The sequence below is a fragment of the Chlamydotis macqueenii genome, chromosome 3, assembly GCF_036417535.1.
Source record: "Chlamydotis macqueenii isolate bChlMac1 chromosome 3, bChlMac1.mat, whole genome shotgun sequence".
Classification (NCBI taxonomy): Eukaryota; Metazoa; Chordata; class Aves; order Otidiformes; family Otididae; genus Chlamydotis; species Chlamydotis macqueenii.
Genome location: NC_141558.1, coordinates 16,402,978 through 16,429,922, shown reverse-complemented (window position 1 = coordinate 16,429,922; position 26,945 = coordinate 16,402,978). Strand labels below are relative to the sequence as shown.

The 26,945-nt window shown below is 38.8% G+C and overlaps 1 protein-coding gene across 4 annotated transcripts in view; it reads left to right on the top strand.

The window, feature by feature from the left end:
- TAF1B (TATA-box binding protein associated factor, RNA polymerase I subunit B) overlaps positions 1–21,651 on the top strand; it is a 53,268-nt gene extending 31,617 nt beyond the window's left edge. For all 4 annotated transcript variants that reach the window (XM_086745689.1, XM_086745690.1, XM_086745692.1 and 1 more), the window contains 7 exons: positions 4,426–4,573; positions 6,716–6,893; positions 7,189–7,235; positions 9,964–10,054; positions 10,503–10,573; positions 15,551–15,776; positions 19,845–21,651. In XM_086745689.1, the coding sequence (XP_086601815.1) occupies positions 4,426–4,573; positions 6,716–6,893; positions 7,189–7,235; positions 9,964–10,054; positions 10,503–10,573; positions 15,551–15,776; positions 19,845–20,037 (954 nt within the window). In that variant the 3' untranslated portion in view covers positions 20,038–21,651. The remainder of the gene's footprint in view (positions 1–4,425; positions 4,574–6,715; positions 6,894–7,188; positions 7,236–9,963; positions 10,055–10,502; positions 10,574–15,550; positions 15,777–19,844) is intronic.
- Positions 21,652–26,945: the final 5,294 nt, after the last annotated feature.

Sequence of the window (26,945 nt, the reverse complement as noted above, 5' to 3'; positions counted from 1 at the left end):
CTGATACAGGAGGAAACAGCCTATATGGTCATCTAAGAAGAGAGTCAATCAGACTGTATTTAAAACAAGAAGCTACAAAGCCTGCAAATGAATCTAGAAAGCCAGCCAATGCATACTGTTCTCTACTTCTTGATCAGCAACATTCTGATTATTGTCCAAACAAGTAGAAGAGGCAGCAATCTTGGCTTACCCCAAACAATTACCTGTTACTGTGATCTGATTATCATGCTAATAGTTTGGCTCATCTGCTTCTGAAAACCAGCTTGTTCTTTTCTAATACAGGTGAAAAATTCCATGTAACTTTGAAAGATAAAGGCAACTGATTTAAATACTCTAATGAATATTTATAATAATGAAAATCTTGTTCTAGACACTTCTTCACCAACTCAGCAGTGTGTATTTTGTCCTCCTATACTCAGTTGAAGATGGGGGGGAAAAAAGAAAAAAATATTCTGAAGTAGTACTCATCTTTCCTCCTGCTTTCTGCAGAAGACCTGAAGTTACCGTATTTGTCACATGTGGGAATAAGAAACAAAGACTTTAAAGACAAAACAGTTAAGAAAAGATCTTGGTAACCTCTGTACCCCATCTAGGCAAGTTACAGACTCTGTCAGCGTTGTTGATCAGTCTTGAAGAAATCCCAGCTTGCGAAACACCTGAAAAGGCTTGCAGGTGGCATAACTTTAGAAGAGTTTTCTGTCAGTTTTCCTGAAATTATTAAGTGCCCTCAAGGGTTTGTAACTGAGTTTTATAGGTGGAGTGTTTCCCAGGTTCTCAAAACAAGGTGAGAGCTCAGTAACTCCATGTGCTGATGGACAGGGGAGTTGTCCTAATATTTAGCACAGAAATAAAACTTGAATATATGTAATGCAAAATTTTTTAATTTATGATTGGATAAGTGAAAGTTATACTTGGAGAGCGTGCGGCATATGATCTAACGCTGTCCGCTCTTGTCCAAGTACCCCTCCCTTGGGGTTTAATCACGGGGTGCTGGAGGCAGAGTTTTTTCACCTGAAGAAGGGAGGCCCCAGCTCTAGATCTTGCTTTCCTAGTTGATTTGCTGGTTGACTTTCAGTGCAACTTGTTTTATCAGGTTCTTTTCTTCTGTCAGAGATACATAGCTAGGTAGAAGGTGGTAACTTTTGTTAGTTTTGAGGCTGCTTGTTTGCTGTATCTTGCTTTTTCTTACTATTGTCCTAACATTTGCTATGTTGGTTGTGTGAAATTTGGATGTTCTTTCCATTTTAACTCTCTCAGTATGTATGAAACTTTGCAGAATAAGAGATTTGCTGTATGAACTCACAGGTCTTTCAGAATTAAACAGAGTATGAAATGACTGGTGAGAATTATCAGTGCTTGATTACTGAAACACTCTACAGTCTCCTCAGTCCTCATCCTTTCAGCCTTCAGCCCTTTGCTATGATGTGTCCTGCTGCGATGTGATCTTGTGTTGGATCCAGCTTATGCTTGCGGTTTACCGTTCAAGAGATTACTGCGTACTCCTGGAAGCGTGGCATTCGGTTCAACTTGCATCGTCATGACTCAGCGCTGTGTTGTAGAAACATGAGTACAGTGAATGTTTTTGAGCTTAGGGGGGTAAGCCCTGGAAAGTAGCAATTGATTTGGCTGATCTTTCTGGCGGATTACTATGCCCTTCCTAGAGCTGCACGTCCCAGTTGGTTTACATCTCTTTATGAACATACATCAACTAAGAACAGTTTTTGCCTGTTAACACTCTTTTTAAAATAAGCCAAGTGATACCTCTTGGTATGAATTTTTATTTGTAGTTTTTACACCACTTGTATTTGCTCTGGAAAAAAAAAACAACACATAAGTTGTCATTGCAAAGCAGATTGTTTGCTAGCCATTTTGAAAAAGAACTGAATTGCTTTCTCTAGATGGTAAACAAAAGCTTTGAAACAAAAGTCAGCACTGGGCTTGAGGAGGAAGGGATGATTCACAAGTTGCTAGGACAGGAAAGCTGTCTCCTTCCCCTGATACACCGAGAGAAGCTCAGGTATAAGGTGATAGAAGTGTCTACCTTGAGTCCTCCAATTAAGAGCTATATTCCTTAAAGTACCTGTGTTAAATTAGACTGTTCAGATAACTTCACTGGTGTTAGTTGAATGTTTGAGAATAGGAATGCTTCAAATGACTGAATTCCCAGTGTCTTAATTTATTTTCATTTGTGATATATTATTAAGAAGCTACTAATTCAACTACTTTTCATTAAAAGGAAAAAAACTTCTTTCATATCTAATTAGGAATAGTATTTATGTAATGCTTTTATTTGAATTATATGGGACTTTAATTTAATTTTTCTCTGAATATGCTCAAGAGAAGTTACATATGATTCAGGTTTTGTTCCGAGATTGTTTTGGTATTCAGCTTAGCCCTGCTTTTTCAGAGGAATGGAAAGTACTCTGAGCCTGGTACTCTGTAGAAGTCTGGTAATGCGTGTTTTTCTTGTTTCTCAAGATAGTCCTGTAGCAGTCTTAACTCATTTTTTAACACTGTTTAGAAAATATAATGAACATGATACAACTTCCTAACTGTTACAAAAAGTTACATGTGTAATCGTAATGACAGCAGAATTATTCATTTGCTTAAGCATATGTTCATGCAGTTAAGCAAGTCTGAACTGCAGTCTGAGGGGAGATCATTTAAAAAAAAAGAAAAGGAAATGTTGGCCATCATTCAAAACAATAAAATTTGAGCATTGGCTACATAGCTTGTATTAAAATAGATGAAAATAAATTATTGAATAAAACCATATTATTCAGTCTTGTTGTTGTAAATGTGATTGCTCTGTTTTTAACCTGGTCTATAAAAAAGCCAGAAACCTGAATTCACTATTGTTCAAAAAAGTTTTGAACCTGGGCACAAAGTGTAAACCCCTGCTAAATTCCTATTAAAGGGAAGTACCTTATGCACAAATTGACTTGATAAAATATGAATACATGATAAAGTGCTCTGCTGAATTAAAACCACCGATTAAAGCAGAAAAAGCATTGCTTTTTATATGTTTAAAATTGTAAAGTGGCCTGAACAACTGGAAGTTATCACATTAAGAGGTAAATTCAAGTAATCATTCAAAAGATAGAGAATTAAGAATGTTTAATAAAACAGTTCAGGCATTAAGAAATAAGGGTCAAATCTTACAGTCCATACTTACGCAAACTTCAGGTCCTGCTGAGTTCATTATGAATAACCATGTCAAAATCTGTATGTTAGGTACATTCTTCTCTAGCAGGAGAACTTCAGTAGAAATTGGGAGAATTTCATGCAGTCAATAGTTTTGAAAAGAGAATTGCAGATTTATTTTCCTGAATAAATCTGCAAATATGCAGTTAAATATTTCAAAAATGAAATTATATTAAAGGTTCTGTGTAAAGGTTCTAGAGAACATGAGCCTGCTGCTAAATGGGAATGAGAACGTGGTCACAAAGACCAAGGAGAAGGCTAAGGTGATGAATGCTTTTTTTGCCTCAGATCACTCGGAGGTGATCCTTTTTCTCTACTTAGCTCTGGTGAGATGGATCTGGACCGCTGGGTCCAGTTCTGGGCTCCCCAGTACAAAGGAGATATGGACATGGTGGAGTCAGTCCAGTAAAGGGCCATGAAGATGATGAAGTGTGGAGTGGAGCATCTGACAAACGAAGGGAGGCTGAGAGAGCTTGAGACTTCAGCCTGGAGATGGAAAAGAGAAGACTCACAGGGTGGACATGATGTGATATGTGCAGGAGGGTGCAAAGGAGGAAAAGCAGGTCCTCCTTAGTGATATCCAGCAACAGGATAAGAGGAAATGGGCACAAATTGGAATGCAAGAAATTCCCTTTAAGCATAAGGAAAAACAAACCCTAGTTTGTTTTGTACAGTTAGGATGGTGAAACACTGGAGCAGATTTCCCACAGAGCTTGTAGAGCTGCCGTCTATGGAGATACTCAAAATCCAACTGGACGTGGTCATGGGCAGCCTACTCTAGCTGACCCAAGCAGGGGCTTGGACCCAATGATCTTGTGCAGGCCCCATCAACCTCCAGCTTTCTGTGGTTCTGTGATCTTTAGAGAGTTCACCCTCAATTGCATATGTTGGTTTGGTTTTTTTTTCCCAATACTCTTTCAATTTTGGAGCATCTGGAGACATACTGATCGCAAAAAAGGTAGCGGGTTTGTTGCAAGTCTGAAGCAGCTTTCTGTTTGTTCCTTATATATTTCATGGGTTTTAAAACTAGGACATGTTTCTCTGCAGTACTGCAGTCTGGCTCCATTCTTGCATGTGTGTTTAGTCATAGAGTGCTAAAACAGTCTATATAAATAATTCTGTATTAAATAATACAGAACTTTGCGTTGATAACTAATTTAAAATCATTAATACATGTAGTAATAGAGCAAATGTATAACACCCTCTAACCCTGTCTTTCAGTCGTGGCCTGTGTATGAAGAAGTATACAAGAAAATGCTTGAACTTGCAGCATTTTTAGACCTGCCTCGTTTTCCAGATATAACAGACAGCTGCTTTCTTCATCCAGACATGCTGTGCATGAAGTACTTAATGGAAGCTAATTTACCTGGTAAATATTTTCCCAAACCCAAACTGATAAAATTTTTCTTTAGTTTATTAAACTCTAGCAAAAAGACTTGAATTACTACTTTAAAAGTGCCTACTCCTTTCCTTCTAATTTATACCCATTTAAGCTTTAACTGAAAGATAATTTCTATAGAAAGCACCTTCTCAAACATTTAGAGTACGTATTATAGGCCCAGATATGTAGGGGCACTCTGGTGCTGGCTCTCTAAGGCTGTGGAGTGGATACTTCATTTCAAATCTTTCAGTATCCATGTGAACTAAGAGGCACTAGTTGAAGTCACTTGATTTATTAACTTTAGCTAAATGATTCATGAAGTTGGGACCTGATTGCTTAGTAGTGGAATTGTTTCACATATAATATTGCCTATATATTCTAAAATATTGCATATTAACATTAATTTTAGTATTAACAAGCGATGCTGTGTGACAAATCAGCTGCTGTCTGATTTGATTTCCGATATAGTTTTGAAATCGTATACTGCATATAATATTGAATGTTTTTGTTTATCCTAAAATTAAGTCTTGAATATTGAATTACCAAAGGCAGACCACTAAGTCGTAGTATGTGAACTGTCTGTTGGACTACCATACCTCCTATCAAATACCAATGTCACTGAAGATGAGTTATAGAGACAAATAGCCTGTAAATTACTTTTTTTTTTTTTTTTTTTCCCCTCAAAGCATTCCAACAATTAATAGTTTGGAGGGGGTTATTGTCTTATTTTGCAATTAGTTATGTTGAATAAAGCTATTTGGCTTTTCTGTTTACCAGGTGTTGAATGAAGATAAGATAACCAACAGATATAGGGCTAAAATTTCAGAGTAGACATTGTGATTTTGTAGTTTTACACCAGTGTTGTGATCCTGTAGAGGATCACGTTGTATTTTGGATTTTGAAGTATAAATGGAATCAAATAAAAAGCTAGAAATTTGGCATTTTCAGGTTTATTACAGAGAAATACAAAGCTAACTACTCTTTGAAAATTACTGTAAAAGAAGAATATATTGTCCTTTATTTTTGCCTTGCAACTAAGCTTTTTATCATGTAGAAGCATTTTTTTACAAACTGAAAAGAGACTACTGTTGTTGTCAAACAACTCCTGAAGAAAAAAAATTAAGCAATGAATTGGCAGTGTTTCTTAGGACACTAAATACTGCTGAAAAGGCCATTTTAAGTATCTGAAACAAAAGAAAATATACTGACAGTATTTACAAGAAAATTTGGTTTACAGGTTTTCTTTAACTTTTACTGTTATGTACAAGAGGATTAAACATGAGTTCCTACTGAACTCTTTGTAAGCAGCAAGAGAGTATAACGTATAGCTAGATTAAGGTTGTACTTAGTCATACATTGCTAACCTTTGTGGAATCTGTTGGTGATGTAATCAACTCCTGTATTTCTTGCTGAACAGGAAAGGTGAGAAATTTAGGGGATTTGTATCTGTGAAAAGTAAGCATAGAGTAATAAGAGACTGTATAGATATCACGCTGCTGCTTTTGGAGCTGTAGTTGTAGTTTTTTACCATAACCTGCACTAGCAGGTGCGATTTAGCCTAGGCTGGGATTGTCTGTACCTCAGCTGGGTTTTGTCGGGGTAGCAGCGAGCATTGCCCTGCCGTGCTGGGCTGCTGTTCATACCCAACTAACTTTAAAATTAGACCTGTTCCTCTTGGCAGTACTGAATCTGTCCTTGTGTGGGTGTTCAGTAAACATGCAGAAAAAAAGTTTTTGACAAGTTTTTGGCTTTTGAAGTTTTGTGGAACTATATTTGTGTAGATTTAAGATACATTTTCCCACAGCAGTGTTCAGGATGATCTAACAACAACATTTGAGTATCATCAAAACACTCTTAATTTTTTTTTATCTTTTCTCTCCATGTGAATATATGTCATGACTGTTTTCCATATAAGCACAGTACAGGTTGCCTAGTATTTTAAAAACACTCAAAAATACTTCTCAGCCTGAAAAAAATTACTGTTAAATAACATAAAATTATTACAGTAATAAAATTACTGTAAAATAACATAAGCGTTATTTTACTCAAGCGACCAACGTATTTGCACTGCAAAAGTACTACTAGCTGGTCTCAGCATACTTATTTTATATTTTTATTTACATTAATCAGACGAATTGCATACTTGGACTTGTCGAGTGGTGAAAAAGATCTGTATTGGAGAAGCGGATTTCCTGACTCTTGTGCCTGGAAATAAGTCAACAAGAAACGTGAAATATGATGTTCTTGCTGCAGCAGTTATTGTAGTTGTGCTCAAATTATTGTTTTTATTAGATGATCACTATGAATGGTAAGTATATAGGCAAATCTGTAGCAAAGCCTAAATTTGAGATAGTGCATATTATTGTCTTGGATCGTTCTTTCTGTGGGAATATTAGATTTATAGTATTTGAATTTCTATTAAGTTTGGTAGCATAGAACATACACTGAAGGTATTTTAGACATTAAATATTACTTCTTTTTAAAATAAACTTGAATCTGAAACTTAGAATAAAATTAAAGTGTAATTTTTGTTAGTTGTATTCCAATTTCATATGAAAAGTGCAGTATTTGGATCTACAGAATACCTTCATTTTTTTTTTCAGGTTGCTTTCAGACTTTGCTGGAGAAAGAAATAAAAATAACAAAGAAGGTACATAAATATTCCAGTAGAAGCAGTCTCATGATTTTGTCAATTAAATAACTTTGTAATCATGCTTAGAAAGACTTGTCTTATTGATTGTTAAACTGTATTTTTGTCATTTATTCTTGTAGGACAAATCTTTATTCAAAGAAAACAGTAGATCTTGTTTATGTAAAATTGCCTCAGTTTACCTGTGTAAATCTTATTGTACTGGATAGGAGAATTTGGTACACGTTTTGCTAGGTACCTTTCTGCTGCTTCTTGTGCATCTTTGCCTCTTGTTTTAGAATTTTGTGCATGGTAGGTGAAGATGAATGGATACACAGTAAAGAGGGAACATACTTTGATCATAAATGGCAGGTACTCATTAGGGGCATCAAACCATGTTTATGATAAAATCCAAACTTGTTTAGTCTTGTTAAATAAAATGTCTTATTGTGTAACATATTTCAGATGTAATCTATTTTCTTAGTCCAAATAATCGTGAGAGAGTGTGGAAAAGCTAGCAGCAATTAAGACAGAAAACATGATTCTTTGAGGACAGAAAGACCAACTCAAAGATTAGAAATCTTCAGGAAGATGCTTCATGGCCTTATCCAGATTGCAGTTGAAGATGAGATGAGAGATGTGTTACAGTCATTTATCTTTTAACCTTTCCATCCAGTTTTGGGTCCATTTTGACCCTTCTGTTACTTTTTAAAAATTGAAGCCAAGACCAAAATCAGTGTTAGCCATGCGTGAGCACAATTACTGCTGTATCTAGAGATGGTCATCAGTATTCACTAAAACCAGTAATTCTTATTTTCAAGTGAATATACAAACATATTTTGTATCTTTTTTTTTTTCTAATTTCTCTTGAAAACTTAAAGTATGTAATAGTGACAAGAGTAGAAGTTGCACAACTGCTTGCAAGCTGAGGCTCAAAGCCATTAACGTCTTAATGGGGTTTCTCCCTTATTAACAAGTCTCATTGCCCTTGGGAATTAACAGTGCATTCTTTGCCCACTTTATTACTTTTTAATCTGTTGGTGCAAAATGATTCATATGCTGTGTTATGTTGTCCCTATCCTTAAAATGTTGGGGTGTCGGTGAGGAGCTGCGCAGAGGAACTGATGTGAAAATTTCTGTTAGAGCACTGATTAGTGCCAGAGCTCAAAATTGCCTCTGGCATTTTCCCAAAGTTAGCGTACTGAAAGCAATAATGATTAATACTGAGTTTTAAAGATCTAATTTATGTTGAATTCATGCTCCATTTAACTATCCTTTCTCTAGTCTTTCTTTTTTTTCATTTAAAAAATAGTATTTCAGCTCCTACAGTTTTTCAGGACAGACCGGAAGCTGTACAGCAGATAGTTGTAGTTACCTAGTGTGTGTGTGTGTGTGTATGTTCTATGAACTGCACACTTACACAATGGTGCTTATGCTTAAAAAAAACATGAGATGGAGATGTATATATGTATGTGTGTATCACAGAGCTCTGTGTTTCCCAGTCAGCTCAGCTATGTGAACATCAGACTACCAGACTGGCCAGGTAAATGCTTATTATAGTGTTGCATCATGTTTCTGACAATGGTTTTGCTTGTGACAGATGCTTAATAAGTCATAGAAAGTTCAGTAAAAATTTCCAGCCCCCTGCCCTGAACTGCCCTTAAACCTGTACTTACTTAAACTCTGTACTTACTTAAACCTCTGGGTTTAAGGAGTTCATAAAATCAGTTATATCCACGCCTTTGAATTTTAAGAACTACTGAAGGGTCTTTCTTCCCTTCATTTGTCTGTTGCTTTTTGGCAAAAATGCAGGTAATACAAAACATATACAAGCTTGATTATAAGAACAGTATATTCACCTTCAAAACACTTCAAACAGCTAGCTGGCAAAGCCTAAGTATGATGCAAGCATCGCATGCAGTGCAGCTGGGGTGATGGGGAAATGCAAAGCCTGGTTAATTCACAATGCAGATAATCCACGCACTGGTAATGACAGTTGATTATATTTTAAATATCTAAATCTACACTATAGTTCTATTTGGAATTTTTATACTTACTATATTCAGTCCTGTGCCTCTCTGGAGCATCAATGATAAATGTGCCGCTAGAATGCCATGTGTCTTGATGTTTTTGCATGTGCTGATAAATATTTGTTTGCATAATGAGTGAAGTTCCTGTGCTCAAAAATGTGAGAGGCTGGTATGAAGTTAATATAATTGTCTAGTTTATCTTTCCAGTCCTGAGGTTTCATGGGTAATAGGATAGACAGTAAGGAGCTGGTGAAACTGTTTGAAAGTTTACATCTGAGCTTGTTTAGATCTTGTTTGTTTAAACCTAAACTTGATGTATAGTTTCATTAATCCCTTGAAGTCAACTTACAAACAAGTGAAGGCCACTTCACACTGTGGAGATCTAGTTCATTTGGTAGAGAGGAGGGAAACTTTCAGACTTTCAAACTTAACTTTTAGAAAGGAGGGAAAAGGTTTGAATTGTGCTGAATCTATGAAATCTATTCTAAGCTAAGGAGCCTCTCAACACTTCTTGTGACATGCTGTTGTTTCATTACATTTCTGCATTTCTATTTCTTACAGAATTGTTTGATCAAGTATGTCATCTTAAAGCACTTAGAATTCAGGACAGGTTTGCGTATAGGTGGAAGACGCAGGGTCTAACTGGGTGGAGACCACCTTCTATGTATTACATGTTTCTTTTACTTCTTCCCAACCTAAAATGTGAATGTTTTGCTCAGGTGGTCCATATTTTGAGTTCAAAAAGTGGTACAAAGTTATAAAGTGTTCATTGGATATGGAGCAAAAGAAATTGGATGAAGAAAGAGCCAAGTAAGAGGTTTTTAAGTACTTTTTCTTTTTTAAGGTGGACAGATTTACACGAAATCCTAACCCCCATAGAAATTAAAAAGGCTAGGAATTTCCTTCACATTTCCATCCAGCAAGTTTGGGTGAATAGAGTCACTGAAGTCATATCTTAATTTTATATTTACACTCATAATGTTTATCCAGCATATTAATTAAATGCTTGCTTTCTGTGACAAGTAGCTTGTACAACTGAACAATTAACTGATTACAGTGAATCTATGCTTACATGCCTCAGTTTGCCCTGAAAAAAGACTTCCTAGATGTGTTGGGAGGGCAGTGGTTTTTAATAGCACTAACTTAGATTATTTTGGTTTTATTTTAATAGCTCTAGCAGTATTTGTAAGAAATAACTCTTCTTTTATTTCTTTGGTCATACTTTCTTTTTCCTAACAATTCTTATGTCTTATGGTAGGTATCTGTGGAGATGTGAAAAGCCACTGTTTTATTCAGCCAAGAATAAATCTAAAGTTCTTAAGAGAAGACGTGAGTAAACTTTGCCTTCTCCGAGCAACACAGAAATCTGCTCCAACTTTTCCCATCATAGAAAATCTGTAGCCCTGACTGTGATAACATTTACATCCTAAAACACTTACTCTTTTCTCTTCCATCTCTGGGTACAATTCATGTAGTACTATTTTACAACCTGTGGCTGGAATTTTTCAAACAGACATTTTCCTCATAGATAACTGAAACTGCCTTTGCCAGTCTTCCTAATGACCTACTGAACCTCATCTCAGAATGAGTACTCTGTCCTCATCTTCCCTGGTTTGTCAGCTGTCTTTGTGAGGTGTTGTTGGTCTTCCGCAGCTTTCCATAGCTTTTTCAAAGCTGTCCCTTTTCTCCTTTACGTCCTCGTATCCTTTGGTATGGATATCCCGGTATGTCCTTTGGTAGACCTTGCATGTCCCTCTTCTCTCCCACTCCTTGCAGTTTCCTATAGAAAGTGAGGAAGGCTTGTCTGAACGTGACTTTACTTGAATAGCTAGCTGTACATGGTCAGGATGCAGGTACATCTACTTTATTGTAGTAGCTCTAGAAGTACTTACAAGAAATTGTCACGTTTTATGTTGATGTAAAAGCAAACAAACAAAACAACAAAAATACCACTCATCTGTGGAAATACGGAAAACCAAAATTTTATTCAACCAAATGAGATCTGAAGTTCTTCATTCTACATTTAATAGTATCTAGTAAGGACCAGATATTTGGAGAGAGATGTTAAGTGTGGCAAGTGATGTTTTCCCCTTTATATACTCTTCCAATTTCTGGAAGTGAGTGTTTCAGGGACTTCTAAACAAGTTGTATAATCCTAACTCATGTTGGATTTCTCTTTCAAGAATGTAACTGGGGTTTTTTGAATGTTCGTATTCTTCAAATTTCAGTAGGCGTGATCCTGCAGTCAAGTCATGTTCCATGGAAAAACATGTTTAGGTTTTAGGAAAAACATGCCTACACCCTGCATCAAAACTACTTCCATAAAGAAAAAAAGGACGGGTCATCATCATAGGAGACTCCCTTCTGAAGGGAACAGAAGGCCCAGTATGCAGACCAGACCCACTTCTTAGGGAAATCTGCTGCCTCCGTAGGGCCCAGATTAAAGATGTGAAGAGAAAGCTTCCTACCCTGGTGCAGCCCTCAGATTATTATCCATTATTGATTTTTCAGGTAGGTGGTGATGAAGTTGCAACAAGAAGTCCCAGGGCAATTAAGAGAGACTTCAGTGCCTTGGGACGACTGGTTAAGGGATCAGGAGAACAAGTAGTGTTCTCCTCTGTCCTTCCAGTTGTAGGGTGTGATGAAGGAAGAAACAGGAAGAGCCAGCAGATCAATACCTGTCTCCGAGCCTGGTGTCACCAGCAGAATTTGGGGGTTTTTGATCATGGGTTTACATGATACCAGGCCTGTTGGCAACAGACGGGGTACCCCTGTCTCAAAGGGGAAAAGGACCTTTGCAGAGGAATTAGCAGGGTTCATTGAAAGAGCTTTAAACGAGATTTGATGGGGAAAAGGGATAAAACCAGGCTCACTAGAGATAAGCCTGGAGGTGGCATACCAATGTTTGAGGGACAGTATGCTAGCGAGGTCTTTTGATCTGCCATCTCAGTGGATGTGGGGACTGGAGATCCAGGTGACAGCAAAGACAAAAGGGTTATTGGTGTGTTAGAAACCGTGGAAATGCTTGAGAACAGTCATGTAGGAATTAAGGCTTCTCCCCTCAAAAAGGTGGCAGGATCAATACCCCAACAGAAGTGCATCTACACCAATGCCGGCAGCATGGGCAACAGACAGGAGGAGCTAGGAGTCGTTGTGCAGCAGGAAAACTATGATATATTTGCAGTCATGGAAACATGGTGGGATGACTTGCACAAATGGAGTGCTGCAATGGATGGCTGTAAACTCTTCAGAAGGGATAGGAAAGAAGGAGAGGTGGTTGGGTAGCCCTGTATGTTTTGATTGTCTAGAGCTTAATGATGGTGATGATAGAGTTGAGTGTTTATGGGTAAGAATCAGGGGTAAGGCCAACAAGGTAGATATAATGGTGGGAGTCTGTTATAGACCACCCAACGAGGATGAAGAGGCAGACAAAAATATTCTAAAAGCAGCTGGGAGAAGTCTCACAATCGCTAGCCCTTGTTCTCATGGGGGACTTCAACCTACCAGATGGTCTCAGGGTACGCAGCCCCCTGAGCTGAAAGACAGGGACAAGGAGCAGAATGAAGCCCTTATAATCCAAAGGGAAATGGTTAGTGACGTGCTACACCACTTAGACACACTCAGTCTATGGGGCTGGATGAGATCCACCCAAGGGTACTGAGGGAGCTGTCAGAAGTGCTCAGCAAGCCACCTTTCATCATTTATCAGCAATCCCAGGTAACCAGGGAGGTCCTAATGTCCCAGTTGACCGGAAGTTGGCAAATGTGACACTCATCTAGAAAAAGGGCCAGAAGGAGGAACTGGGGAGCTACAGGCCTGTCAATCTGACCTTGGTGTTGAGGAATGTTATAGAGCAGATCACCTTGTGTGCCATCACATGGCACGTACAGGACAATAGGTGATCAGGCCCAGTCAGCATGAGTTTATGGAAGGTAGGTCCTGCTTGACTAACCTAATCTTCTGTGACAAGGTGACCCATGTATTGGATGAGGGAAAAGCTATGGATGTTGTCTAACTAGACTGTAGTAAAGCCTTTGACACCGTTTCCCACAGCATTCTCCTGGAGAAACTGTCAGCTCATGGCTTGGATGGGCATACTCTTTGCTGGGTAAAAAACTAGCTGGATGGCCAGGCCCAAAGAATTTGGTGAATGGAGTTAAATCCAGTTGGCAGCTGGTCACAAGTGGTGTTCCCCAGGGCTCAGTATTGGGCCAGCTCTATTTAATATCTTTATCAATTATCTGGATGAGGGGATTGAGTGCACCCTCAGTAAGTTTGCAGACAGCACCAAGTTGGGTGGGAGTGTCAACCTGCTTGAGGATAGGAAGGCTCTGCAGAGGGATCTGGACAGGCTGGATTGATGGGCCAAGGCGAACTGTATGAGGTTCAACAAGGCCAAGTGCTGGGTCCTGCACTTGGGTCACAACAACCCCATGCGATGCCACAGGCTTGGGGAAGAGTGGCTGGAAAGCTGCCAGGCGAAAAAGGACCTGGGGGTGTTGGTCAACAGCTGGCTGAATACGAGCCAGCAGTGTGCCCAGGTGGCTGAGAATGCCAATGGCATCCTGGCTTGTATCAGGAACAGTGTGGCCAGCAGCAGTAGGGAAGGGATCGTGCCCCTGTACTCAGCACTGGGGAGGCCGCACCTTGAATACTGTGTGAAGTTTTGGGCCCCTCAGTACAAGAAAGACCTTGAGTTGCTGAAGTGCATTCAAAGAGCAACGAAGCTACTGAGGGTCTGGAGCACGAGTCTTATGAGGAGCGGCCGAGAGAACTGGAGTTGTTTCACCTGGAGAAAAGGAGGCTCAAGGGAGACCTCATTGCTCTCTACAGCTGCCTGAAAGGAGGTTGTAGTGACATGGGTCTCGGTCTCTTATCCAAGTAACAAGTGACAGAACGAGAGGAAAGGGCCTCAAGTTGTTCCAGGGGAGATTTAAATTGGATATTAGGAAAAATTTCTTCACCAAAAGGGTTCTTAAGCAGTGGAACAGGCTGTCCAGGGAAGCAGTGGAGTCACCATCCCTGGAGGTGTTTAAAAGATGTGTACATGTAGCGCTTAGGGGCATGGTTTAGTGGTGGACTTGGCAGTGCTAGATTAATGGTTGGACTCTATAATGTTAAAGGTCTTTTCCAACCTAAATGATTCTATGATTCTATTATTTATTTCAAGGTAAACTTTTGCTCAGATGTCCTTTAATTCCCGTGTTTATAAGAAAAAGTGAGTAGTGATTCATTGTTAATCATAATCATACTAGACCCCTCTTCTGGCTCTGCTTCTCTTGGAGCTCGAAGTGGACCAGATTATGGAGCTTTACCACTAGCTGTTGCAAGCAGGAATATCACATAATGCCATTGCAACTGAGCAAGATTCATCTTAAAACAAATTTAAAATAGAGACAAAGAATACCTATGCAAAGAGTGCTCTAGAACAGTTACGTGCCAGAGACAGGTTTTCAGAAACTGTCCTCAGCCTTTGTTTTTGATGGTAGATTTTAGTGTCCTATTGAAAGCTAAGCTTCCCAGTCCTTGGATTACTTTAGGATGTCTTTTCTGCTTATTTTCCAGTTTATGAATGAGTTTATTCAGATACAGGTCATTTTAAAAAGTTCCAGTGACTGTTTTTTAACCTGTTTTTTATTCTAGGGAAACAAGGCTTAGGTGGTCATATTGTGTGTGCTGATCTGTTACCTTCTTGCCCTTCTCAGCCTCAGTAACTTAGGAAAGTTTGTTGTTCTTTCACCAGCAGTGGGGAAAGGTGGAGTGGGTTTCTCTGTTCTTTTTTTCCCAGTTGAAGTCTGCACTGTGAAAAGCTTAACTTTAAATCCACGTCTCTGTGAAACTACGCTTTCTTAATTCTGGTACACAGGAAACTACTCAAAAAAATCTTAGCCAGGCTGAGCGATAGCATATGACCAGGTAAATACAGTGAAAGGCATCCTGGTGTGTGTTTTCTATCAGAATAAAAATACCAGCCGTATTAAGTAGATTTTACAGGTTTTACTTGGGGAATGCTTTTGGAGTACCCTGGTATTACTCTCATTAGGTATGAAAGACCTGGCATTTTGAATTATGTTTCAAAATATTTCCCTAAAAGATGTGACAGAGTTGAATTTTAAATGGAATGGGGGAGAGAACATACACACCGTCAAGGTTTCTCAGTATTCTACACAGAGGTTTAAAGAAAAAAAGAAATAAAAAGAAAAAAAAAAGCCACAAATACCCTTTTTTCTTCCTCTATTAATCACCTTTAAACAGCATTCTAATACTTAATACTTTCGCCTTTGTTTTTTGTTTCTATTTGAACAGAAATGGTTGTGAACTTACAAAATCAGTTTGGCAAGCTGTCTGGTTCAGTGCAACCTGCTGAAAAGCCACATCCTTCAAGTTTTCAGTTAAGTTGGTCTCAAGAAAACACAGATGGGAATTGTTTTCATGGACATAGCCTGAAGGGAATTTTGCAAGAAAAACGTGGTTTACTTACAGCCATGAACCCTGACTATTGGCTATGTACAGTTAAGCTATGTAATGAGAAGTAAGTATTCAAATTTTTGTTAAATGCATTTTAGAAAGTTCTTCTGAAAGTGAAGTGCCATATATATTTTTACAAATTACAAATATGGGGTATGTACACAATTATGTATTCATGTATAGTTTAAATCATTTGTAGAAAGGGGCATGTGCAGAATGGTTACTCTTGGGTTGGGAGTAGACAAATTGTAATACGAAGAGTGATCAAAGTGAGCTTTTGAGAAGAGAGGAGATGAGACAAAATCAACAGCTAAAGTCACATGGCAGAAGTAGCAGCTAGATACAAATTTTCACTTTACTTCCTTCTTCATAGTATTTTAGAAAAAAATTGCACCACAGTTCTCCAGAGAATGGGAAAACGATTCCATTCCTCTCTTCCCTGGCCCCTCAAAAAGCATAGGAAATTAATTTTCTAAATCACTATCCTTCTTTGGTGGTGGCCTTAATCAAAATTAAAGTTAAAATTAGCAGTTGGAGTTCAAATAAGCGACAATTAATACTTCCAGAACATACCTTAAAAAAAAATAATTACGAGTGAAAATGACTTGACTACTATTTCATCTAAGCATATTGGCAATCAGCAGTTGTATTTTTTGCAATCAGAAAAAGTAAAATAAGAAATATGGAAAAAGAAAACATTTTCTGCTATTAAGAAAGCTTAGTGTCTGTCTTTACTGGGGAACTGTTCCCAAATCTTGCCTTCACAAGTGAAAAAGAATATTTTTTTTTCTCAACTAACAATGTATCAAAACAGTCATGCTGTTTGTTAGTAAAAATATTTTCTTTAAAGGACCTAAATAGCAAGGAGAATGATAGCCCAGCTAATCCAGCCTAGTACAAAATTGTATATAGATATTTCAGCATCTGCCTGGTTTGTCAAACCTTGTGTCAAACCTCTCACTCTTCCTTTAACACCTTCTCCTCCCGTGTCAAATTCTGCAAAAACTGGTGAGTTTTCTACTTGGTTGGGTGCTGGCAGAGAACCATGGCCAAAGATAGAGAGCAAAAGCCTTGCTGAGGGAGCGTAGGAGTTCAGCAGCTTTTATTCCAAGGAATAGGGAATATGTAAAACAGTGTTTCTCATAAACTTCCTGGGTAGTGTAGATACAACTTCTGGATTATATGCCAGATTTCAGTTCTGCTACTGGTTGTATAATGAAACCCTCATCCAGAAGATGAATGTACTGGTGGGTACCAGTGAAAGAGACGAACTTTGGATTCTTCTGAATTTCTTATGTATGCAATTAGAGTGTGGTTGGTTTTTTTTGGAAAGGAGGTGAAGGTACATTCATGTGAAATGAGATTTAATTAGCATGTTGAATAGCATCTTAAATCTTTGTCTGGTATATACTTCTAAATGGCGTGCCTAAGAGACCAACAGCCTCTATAAAATCTTAGAGATACATTCCTGATTTTTAGAACATTACATATTCCCCTTGAAAATAACTGGCTTTTACATGTATGCAATCTTTTCTGTCTTTCAGTGGATTTATTTGCTTATCTTTATTTTCGTTTTCACATTACCTTTCACATATCCACCATGACAGAAATGGGTTGGAATAATGTAAACACAGTGTTATATTACAAGAGCTTTGGTTGTATGGATTCATTCTTTTGTATGAATAAGAAGCTTTTTCTTGAAGGGAGGAGAGGTAATAATCCTTTTACCACAAATTTGCGTAAATCTTGTGTACACACTGAATTAGTGGATATTTCGGTGTATGTTTGTGTGAATAATCTTTCATGCAAATTCTGTTTTTAAGCCTACATTTTCATATGTAATATATTAAAATGTTAATGGCAAATTGTCATAGCCTTCATGAAACAAGATTTGAATTTAAATTCTTACCGGTTAAATTTCCCATTATATCATTTGCAATGCAAGTAGTTAATTATACATCTGACACTTACTTAACTTTGGAAAACATCATCTGCTCCTTCAGATATGAAGTTTTATCCTATGCAAGTGTTTGTATGTATAATAGAACTAAAACCAAACTTACAAATCCTCTTTCTCTGAGAATCAGCATGGTCTAACTGGGGCTACTGAAATGCTTTAATCCTAGGACTAAGGTATGATTTCAGATCAGCAAAGCTGAGATCAGTCAAAAAGATGGTAAAATACTTTTACATTTTCTTTTATTTTAAAACTTTAATTTTTTAACTGGATTCTGAATTGATTTGGTATAGAAGTCTTTAGATGATATATAACAAAATATTACAATGTGTGAAACTAGAGAAAAATGGACTTCCCTTATCTCAAGTAAATTTAAAATCACTCGGATTTTTTAGCTCTTCAGAGGTGCTTTTAGGGTAAATAGCGCAAAAATTTCTGTGTGTTTAGGTACTCTTGTGAAAAGTGTAACTCCAGTTAATCATACAGGTGCTTTATAGTATTGATGTAATTATACATTTGCTTCAGAATATACAATATCACTCCTCTGCCCCCCCCAAATGAAAACTGAGATTTGACACTTAAGTTGCCATAAGAGCTGTAATTGGTGAATCTCAGGGTTAAGACTAGGACAGAGCAAAATGTCTTAATTCATGGTAGCCAAAAAAATGCGGATTTGGTTCAAGCAACATTTCTTCATGAAGCTTGAATTCAGCAAACATGTTGAGTCATGGGGTCAGCTAATTCATTCTGGCACTGCTGAAACATCTGATTTAATTTAGTTTTTGTAGGAAGTCAGTGGCAGCTTCTGAGGAACATGAGAGTGCATAGGATGGGATGTACAGGGTGATAGACCTAGTTTCAGATTTCCCATCTGCCAGACTTCGGGAGGCTTTAAACAAAGGCTCCGATCCCTTAAGTGCCGCTTGTGTGGCACTCCAGGATGGGTCCGTCTGTTCCTCCAGTTTGAGGTGAAATGTAAATGTTTGTTGGGCCAGAGGGAGTGAGCAAATGACTCTATAGTCTAGTAATTAGCACACTTGCCCGTAAATTGGGACAGACAGGTTCCAGTCCTTGTTCTGGTGAATATTTAAGACCGCTGCTCTGAATCAGACTGAGGGGAAATTTTAAACTCTGCTTCTCCACATCCCAGGGCAATACCTAGTAAGCTAGAAGGTGCATAGGGCTTGTATATGGTGAATAGCACCTAAATCTCCATATCAATGTAAAAGAATTTTTTTTTTAATTGAAACAGCTGGATCTTATAGTATTTTAAACTTACGACTTTTAGTGAAAACAAACTAACCCAGAATAGGGTATTTTTCCAACCTAAATTGCTGAACTTAATGTTTACGGAGCTATCTCTGCAGTCTGTCCTGTGTCATCGTTTGTTCAGTCTGACACTTGCTACCAGCAAGTCTAGTCTGCTATTTTCATTATGTACTTCATCAATAAAATCACCTCATCATTTTCATTAACATTTTCAGTGTGAAAGCTACAAAATAATTAAGCAGAAGGCTGCTACAGCACTAATTACTTTCTGTCGATCTGGTCAATGTTTGCTCCGGTGTTTCCTATGTTACTCCGTTGACTTGAACTTAGCTTTTCGCTCTTGTTTCTAGACAGGTAATTTATATTTAGTCCACAAAGACAATGGATGAGAAATGGATGGGTTATAGTCCCCTGGCACAGTGTCAGGAAGAGGAGAGGCAACCCTACGGAAAGTGTGGGCAAAGAATAGAGAGAAGGGCCTAGAGTGTCTGCATTGGGTAGTCTTAGAAAATTTAAAAATAGGTTAAGGTAGCCATTTTCACACTTTGCTACATTTACTAAAGGCTGGCAGAACGAGCACGGGTTCAATTTAGTCCTGAAAGGCAAAGAACATATTATTTGCCCGGTTGAGTATGATTCCCGATTCATAATGCAAGAAGCTGTACAGGCTTTTCCTTCTTACCGTGTCTGCACCATCTCTGAACGTGTCTTGGTCCAGTCGTCGGCATCAAGGTTTTGCAGGAGTGGATCCTTTCACAGAATCTGCATTGTAGACAAGAGTTGTGATTTATGCTGTTGATAAAATGTATGGTTTTCCTCTAATTACAATTTAAATATATAAATGCTAGCTAAATACTGACTAAAGAAATTTGTCATTTAGGGCTTTTTTTTCCTCTTTCTTTTCAGATTGTGTGGTCATCTGGCTCATTACAGGGAAGTGGACTTTCCCCAGAGTTACCATTTTGTACTAAGATTATTCTCCTTTCTTCTGAGGATACAGCCCTCTAGTATCCATGACGAGGTGTGTGTGATAGAGCACAAACTTTTTAATAAAAAGCTCTGTAGAAAGCCAAAATACAACACAGTCCTAAGGAAGTAAAAAGGCCTAAAAATAACAGTATTAAAACTATGTACATTAGTTGGTGCTGGTCCTGTTGCCTGCCTGGAAATTTTTTGTTAAGATAGTAGTGCTGAGATCTACTACTGTACTTCAGTTGGAGTGTCATTTTATCTATAATTTAAATCACTGGCTTCCAGCTGGGAAAGTTACCAAGGAAACTATTTATCACAATTTATTTCCTCACTTTGCATCAGAGCCAACAGGAAGCTATGATATTACCCTTTTTTTTTTTAGCATAATTGTACATACTGTGAGTATACTGGACAGCATGTTAACATGTAATTACGTTGTGAGATTTTGCAATTAAAATATATTTTTTTTACCTACTGTTGTATGATAGCAAATATATTTCTAGAAAGTAATGTTTACTTTGCTTTGAAATAGTATTTTAACAAAAGGAGCAGTTGGTTGATGTTTTCACTGCAGTGAGATTTTTAGTCCTTGTTTTTAAACAAGTTGTTCTGGAGCAACTCTGGCACTGTATTCTACATTTCTTTGTATCCGGTGTATCTCCCAGTCTCGTGTTATGCCTGAGCCTCTCATTCAAGTTAACACTTTTCAGGTCCACGTTCCACTTCAGGTTTCACAGATTTTGCAGCTACTTTTATACCTGGAACTGCCCATCCTATTTCTGGTGCAATGGTAACTGCCAGGTCCTCCTGTCATTAAGTCTACTGTTGTTTGAATTTCTTCTGACCACTTTATAATCTAGCATCTTCAGCAGCTTGCATCTCAGCCATTCTACAAGTTTCTCGTGCTCATTCATGCACTGTATTTTTAAACTGTCCCAGACAACGTAGAAATGAAGTTGGGTGCTGCCACTACATTAGAGACACCATAACATATACATAAGTTGAACAGCGATGTTGAGTAATGCTGCTTTCAGTTGAATTAAATAAAATTCATTAACTCCAGCCATCAGTACAGAGTACAGAAGTTGCCAAATCTATTTGATCAAAACCAAGATCAGCAGCTATTTCTAAACATTATTCTAGACAAGAAATACAAATAGTAAATAAAAATTAAACAAAACCACGAGACAAGTGATTGCAGACTTTACGAAGAGTAATAGCTTCCTTCCTGACAAGGGCTTCAGTGAGATGCGCTCTGGGAAGGTAATCAGTTCAGTGAGTAGACTATGAGTATGATGGAAGGGTGTAAAATATGTTGCAGTTCAATCTATGAAGCCATTGTCTAAAAATTGGGAACAGGCGAATGATAGGAGAGGAGATGTGCTTCCCTGCCTGACTGGAGCAAAGTGATAAAGCAGTATTTCAAGCATGAGTAAAGCAGACAGGACTATTAAAGGCAAGTTGTAATAGTTACTTGGAAATGCTGGCAAACCAGGAGGCTTTGCTGACTCAGTAGAGGCAGGAGGTGATTGAGCGTGGTGTCCTAGTTTAAGGTGACAGACAAGACACGGTTTGGGTGAAAGTTTTAATTTTTTTTTTCAGATAGTTTAAGTAGTTATTGTAGAACAGGGATTTAGAGCAATGGTCCTGTAAAGTGACTGTAATGTGCAGATGACAAGGTATAGTTCTAGCCATACAGAGCTAAACTGTGCTTGGTGAGAGAAGAAGAAAGAGCAGACTGAGCTGTTACTTGTGTGTGTGTGTGTGTGTGTGTTAGAGATTTCCTAAGTGGGTACAGTTTAGTATGTCTAAATCTATTGCCACGTTGTGCTAGATACTTCAGGCTTCTGACAAGGTGTGTCTTGAACTGATGTTTACATTAATGGACTCAGAATATACCAATTTGAATCTCATCTTGTGTCTGGTGTTTGTATTCTAAAATTAGCCATTATCTATTATGCTTGACCTCACCTGAGCGAATTATTAAACTTTATAAATATTGGTAAAATTATTCATTATTCATGTTTTAGATGAGGATTTGTATCAGTTAAAAATCTACAGAAGTGTAATATGCATTGTCAGTGTTTTCAACAGTGCTTGCTCAAGTGACTGAAAGTGTCTCATTCTTTTTACTGTAATATCTGTTAAAGTTTTGAATTAACTATCTAAAAGACACCTTATTATACATAAAGGATTCATTTAATTCAGAAGTTTGAAAGACTTATTTGAAAGACTTATGCACTTAATTATAGGTACACCTTTCTTTTAAATGTACTGTAGTAGTAAAATCTGAGCTTCATAAATTAAAAATACTGTGCTCATTGTTACATTGTTACAAATGTAACAAAGCTCCCTTAGATGTTAGAATAAATTAAAGCTGTACTTTAATAAACTGGAATAAAGCTTGCAGTTAATCATCAAGAGCCATGTGCCTTCTGGACACATAGGTTAAGAGTCAGATTTAAAAGTAAAGGGTGTGCCCCTAAAATACTTGATGTTAGTTCTATCCAGTTTAATCAATCAACACTTATGTTGCAGTAATGATGTTTAAGAAGCTGACGAGCCACAAGAGCACCTTATCTTCACTGAAGTGTAGTTGAGCTCTCTTGGGACAACTACTCTGAGTCCAGTTAATATAACCCTGAGGTGGAGCTGCGCTGGTTGAACAGACAGCTGCCGGCGGATAGCTGAAAGGTAGGGTGTCTGCTGCACCCAGCCGTTGCAACCACCTCTTCTATCTACTTTTAAGTTACAGCTCCTTTCTGTAGCTAATTGTTGAAAATGTCTGGGGAAAGCTCAACTTTCTGATAGTTACTTTTTTGTACTTCCCGTGGAAATTTTAAGTAAAGAGACTCAGTTTGTTTTGTTTCTTACTCTGAAAGTTGAATGAGAGTTCTTAAGTACATAGATAAAGGCAAGTGGGTTTTTTAGATTAAACTTTTAAAACATTATATATTGAGAAGATTTTGGATAGTTGAATAATTATTAACTTAGACAATAGCAAATAAGTTATTCTGACACCTTGATGTGCCTTCTAAAGTGAATTTAGGCTTTCTCCTAGTTTGTATCTTATATTTTAACACACTGTTTTTTTCTGTCTTTAAGAGTGCAAGAGGAACCTTGTTTTATGAATTCTCCCAGAAATGCAACCTTTCTGTTGTTTTAGTGGAGAAATATGAGAGATGTCTCATTTTCTTTTGAAAGGTACAGCCTTCACCAGAATTGGAATTTTACCTTACTAGTTTTTCACTACATCACTGTGTCTGCGTTCTCAATATCATCTTAGTCTCAGTGAAATATATTTTTCTTTTTAAAGTTTCACCATTTTCCAGACATGAAGGAAAGATGTTTGACTTTCTCCTTAACTTCTAACACAGAGTAGGGGCCCTGAACCTGATGTAACCAGAGAATGAGAATCAGCAAAGCCCAATGCCTGCAAGCAATACTAGTCTAATTTATTGTCCATAATGTGTTATATGGGCTTCACTGTAATTATATCTTTCCTAACCTATTTTTAGCATGGCCCCTTAAACAATTGTGTTTGGAAGCTTTGAGAAAGCTTTGTGCAATGTTGCAGGCAATGCAATGAATAACTTGCTTTCTCATAACTTCTTGGGAAGCTGAGAAGTCTCTCCCTCAAATGACTTTTCTCCCTTTATGGACAAACAAGACTTTTGCTGATGGTCCTGAAAAATAACTTCAGGGTATTTATGGAAAGTTAAAAGGGTGTTTTTGCAGGGCTGGGAGCAAAAGGGCCAGGGCCAGGACCCACAGGGCTTTTGGGAGAGGTCAAGTCTGTCAGTGTTAAGTCCCTGAATAAGAGGCTGCTCCCTGGTTCATCCGTCCCTTCCCCATGTCAGGTTGAGTAAGTTTAATGCTGCTTCACATGCAGAGAAGAATCAGGATAACTTTGATTAATTAATCTCCCATTTTGATCCAAAATGAAATGGGCTTCCCAGCACATATGGTCATATGTATTTCCTGGCTGAGCACGTTAGATTTGCCAGTGCAATGTCTCTCACTGCATTTGTCCTTGCACTAAACGCAGAATGCTTGCTTTCCAGTATCTCCTCCTCGCAGTTACTGGTCTTGTTGCTCCTCACATGTGAAGCTCCTTTGTTTCTGGCCGGATTAGATGAGGGGAGATCATAAAGGGGATGCCAAGATGTGGAAACAGGCGTACATGAAAGAGCTTTCGTCACTGCTGTTGTGCTAGGATGCTGCTGAAACGGTGAACGAGAGTGAGTAAGGACTGGCAGAACAGGAGATGATGAATGCTTTTGTCCTCACGTGAGGTTATAGCTGCCCTTGTACAACTGCTAATGGCAGCATTTTGAGAGCCAGAACACTCCTCCCCAGTCCTCAGCATCTACACTCTGCCTCTGGCAGTACATAAGGTAGTTTCAAAAGAAAATATAAGCACATTCCTCTAATAATCTGACATAGCTGCTCTGTATTATAGAAGTATTGTGTGTCTGCTCCCTGTTATCCTAGCAGTGGATTTGCTCATTGGCTGCAGACCCTGCCGTTGCCTCGTGAGAACACCACTTGAGCATGTTTAGTGTCTATGTTGTGATCTGGATCCTGGGGTGCTTCTGTGCGGCCTTTTCATGGAGAACACCTGCAATGGCTGTCGATCGAGCACTGCGTGCCTCTGACAGGGCTGCCTGAGGGGTGCAGAGTACAGGCTGCTGTGAGACAGGGGTGAAGAAGCCACCTCTTTACAGGCCCAGGGGGAAGAGTGTCCTAAAACTACGTCCAGGTGCCCCAGCTCTCAAGGTCAGGATATCAGACTGCAGAGCTAGTGAATTCCTAGTGAGCTGTCAGCTCCTCACAAGCTAGAGAGGCTTCATGTCTGCAGGCAGGCTGGTTCCTGTGCTTCTGAGCAGGACTTCAGCCGCAGCCCTGTGCATGGTGTGGCAGGGCTCCCCGTGACCCCCGCCTGCAACTTTCTCTGACACTAGAATGTGAAGGAATCCACCTGGCCCTGGATCTCATCTGCACAGCAAGTCGTGCTGCATCAATATAAGATTGTGACAAAACACTCTTGTTTACCAAACTGAGATCCGTGGCATTTGTAACTCCTAACTGAGCAGCTGGGTGGTTTCCGTGCTGCGGAGCAAAGCGGATTAGACAGAGGACAGTATGCAGCAAAGGAGCTGCACACGCTGTTCTCTTGCTACGCCACTATCAGCCTGTGCGGCAGGACCTGTGTACACAGAAGTCAAACCCGGAGGAAGCGCAGTATTGAGCACAGATGAGAAATGTTCAGTGAGACTGGTTAGCATGCTAAAGATTTTATCGTTGATAAAATTCTAAGCTTCAGACTGACTTCTTTTTTAATATGTAGGCTACTGCAAAATCGAGTCGTTTACGTTGTAGTCATTTCAGAGCTCCTCAGTCAGGCTGATGGAGCTGCATCTCCTGCCCCTGAATAGTCTATGCTCTCAACAGTGTCTGCGCTATCTTTACGGCTAGATACAGAATTAAAAGGGCAATCTTCAAGGAATGCCTGCAAGATTGCATATAGGAATATAACTGAAGTGAAAAAGCAGACTGTTTCTTTATTTTCTGGTTCTGTATTTCATGCACTGTACTTTCATTTATTTCTTTACCCTTTCCCCCCCTCAGCTTTTCCCATCTTCTCTTTCCCATAAGGCATTTCCAGCTTCCTTTTCCACTGTCACTTGTCTTTCTGTTTCTTTCCGCTCTGCCTGCTTTCACCTCACTTCACAACCTCTACCTGGGCTTTTCTCCTTTTTTTTCAGCCCTTTCATGCCTTCAGCTAATTCTGTGGAGGTCAGTGATCAGCTTCAGGCTTTCTTTTCCAGTTCTGTCGTCAGTGACCACAGGTCTGTTGCAGAAGAGAAAAGCTTGCCTGGTGTGTCATGTAGTGGAGAGAAGTATAGAAGATTCACTGCTCTTTACAGCCAGCTCTGCGGCCTGGCCCTCACGTATTAGGGGTTCAGATTAAGTAGAAAGTCTTTTGGTTTGACTCCCTGACGCGTTTTGTGAAATCAAAAGTACTGTTACAAACTTGATGCAACTTGTTTGTATATTACACAGGTGTGAATGGCCAGTGCGTGTAGATGATAATTATCAGGTGTGCAATTTTAAAACCTTATTTGTTAGGTAAGTCATAACACTAGCTAATCCTTGTGCAGAATAATTCCCAGTTTCTCTAGACAGCTGTCAAAAGACAAACTAGCAGGAGGTGCAAGCACTTGGAGACAGTGCTCGGACAGATGGTTGCAAATGGTGTGTGAGTTCAGTAGGGTTCCTTGTGTGTTTCGAGTGGGATTCACTTAAAGGGAGATGAATACGTAAAGAAGGGAAGGAAAACGCGGAAGGCGGGACTGAGGCAGAGGGAAAGGTAAAGGGGAGGGCATGAGAGGTGGAGGAGAGCAGTGAGATCAAGGTGAAAGGGCTGAGTGAGGGAAGAAGTTGGAGCAAATGCCAGTCAGTGCAGGGCAAGAGAAGTCCTGCCAGAGCGCTGCCACATCAGGTTGGCATGGCTTTGTGCCCAAACCAAAGCTCTGCTAAATCCCTTTGTGCTTCTTGCCTGATTTTATTCAGCAATGATGCAAGCCAGTTAGTGACATCACAGAAACAAGTTGTGTTAGAGTCTAGATTGTGACCGGCAGATTAGTCAGCGGTGTCACAATCCGATGTTTGTATCATTGTCTCCTGAATGTGGAAGCGATCGCTATGTTGATAACTAAGTTTTCATCATTGGATCAGGCTGTTAAGAAAAGCTGTCCCTTTTGCAGAGACAACAGCTTTGATTTATTTGGAGTAAAATCCTGGTAAATTCTAGTTAAGTAGAAATGCCAAGCGTGGCACGTTACTAATATTTCAGCAATTTGGGTGAAACGCAAACATGCGACTGAACTTCAGCACGTACTGCATCTGGGTCACTTAGTGCTACAGGGTAGTATTATATTTTATTGTGAAAAGTATACACGTGTGCCAAAAAGCAGTGACTGTGTCTGCACATCCCAGAATTCTACGAACAGACGCAGGGAGCATGAGAAG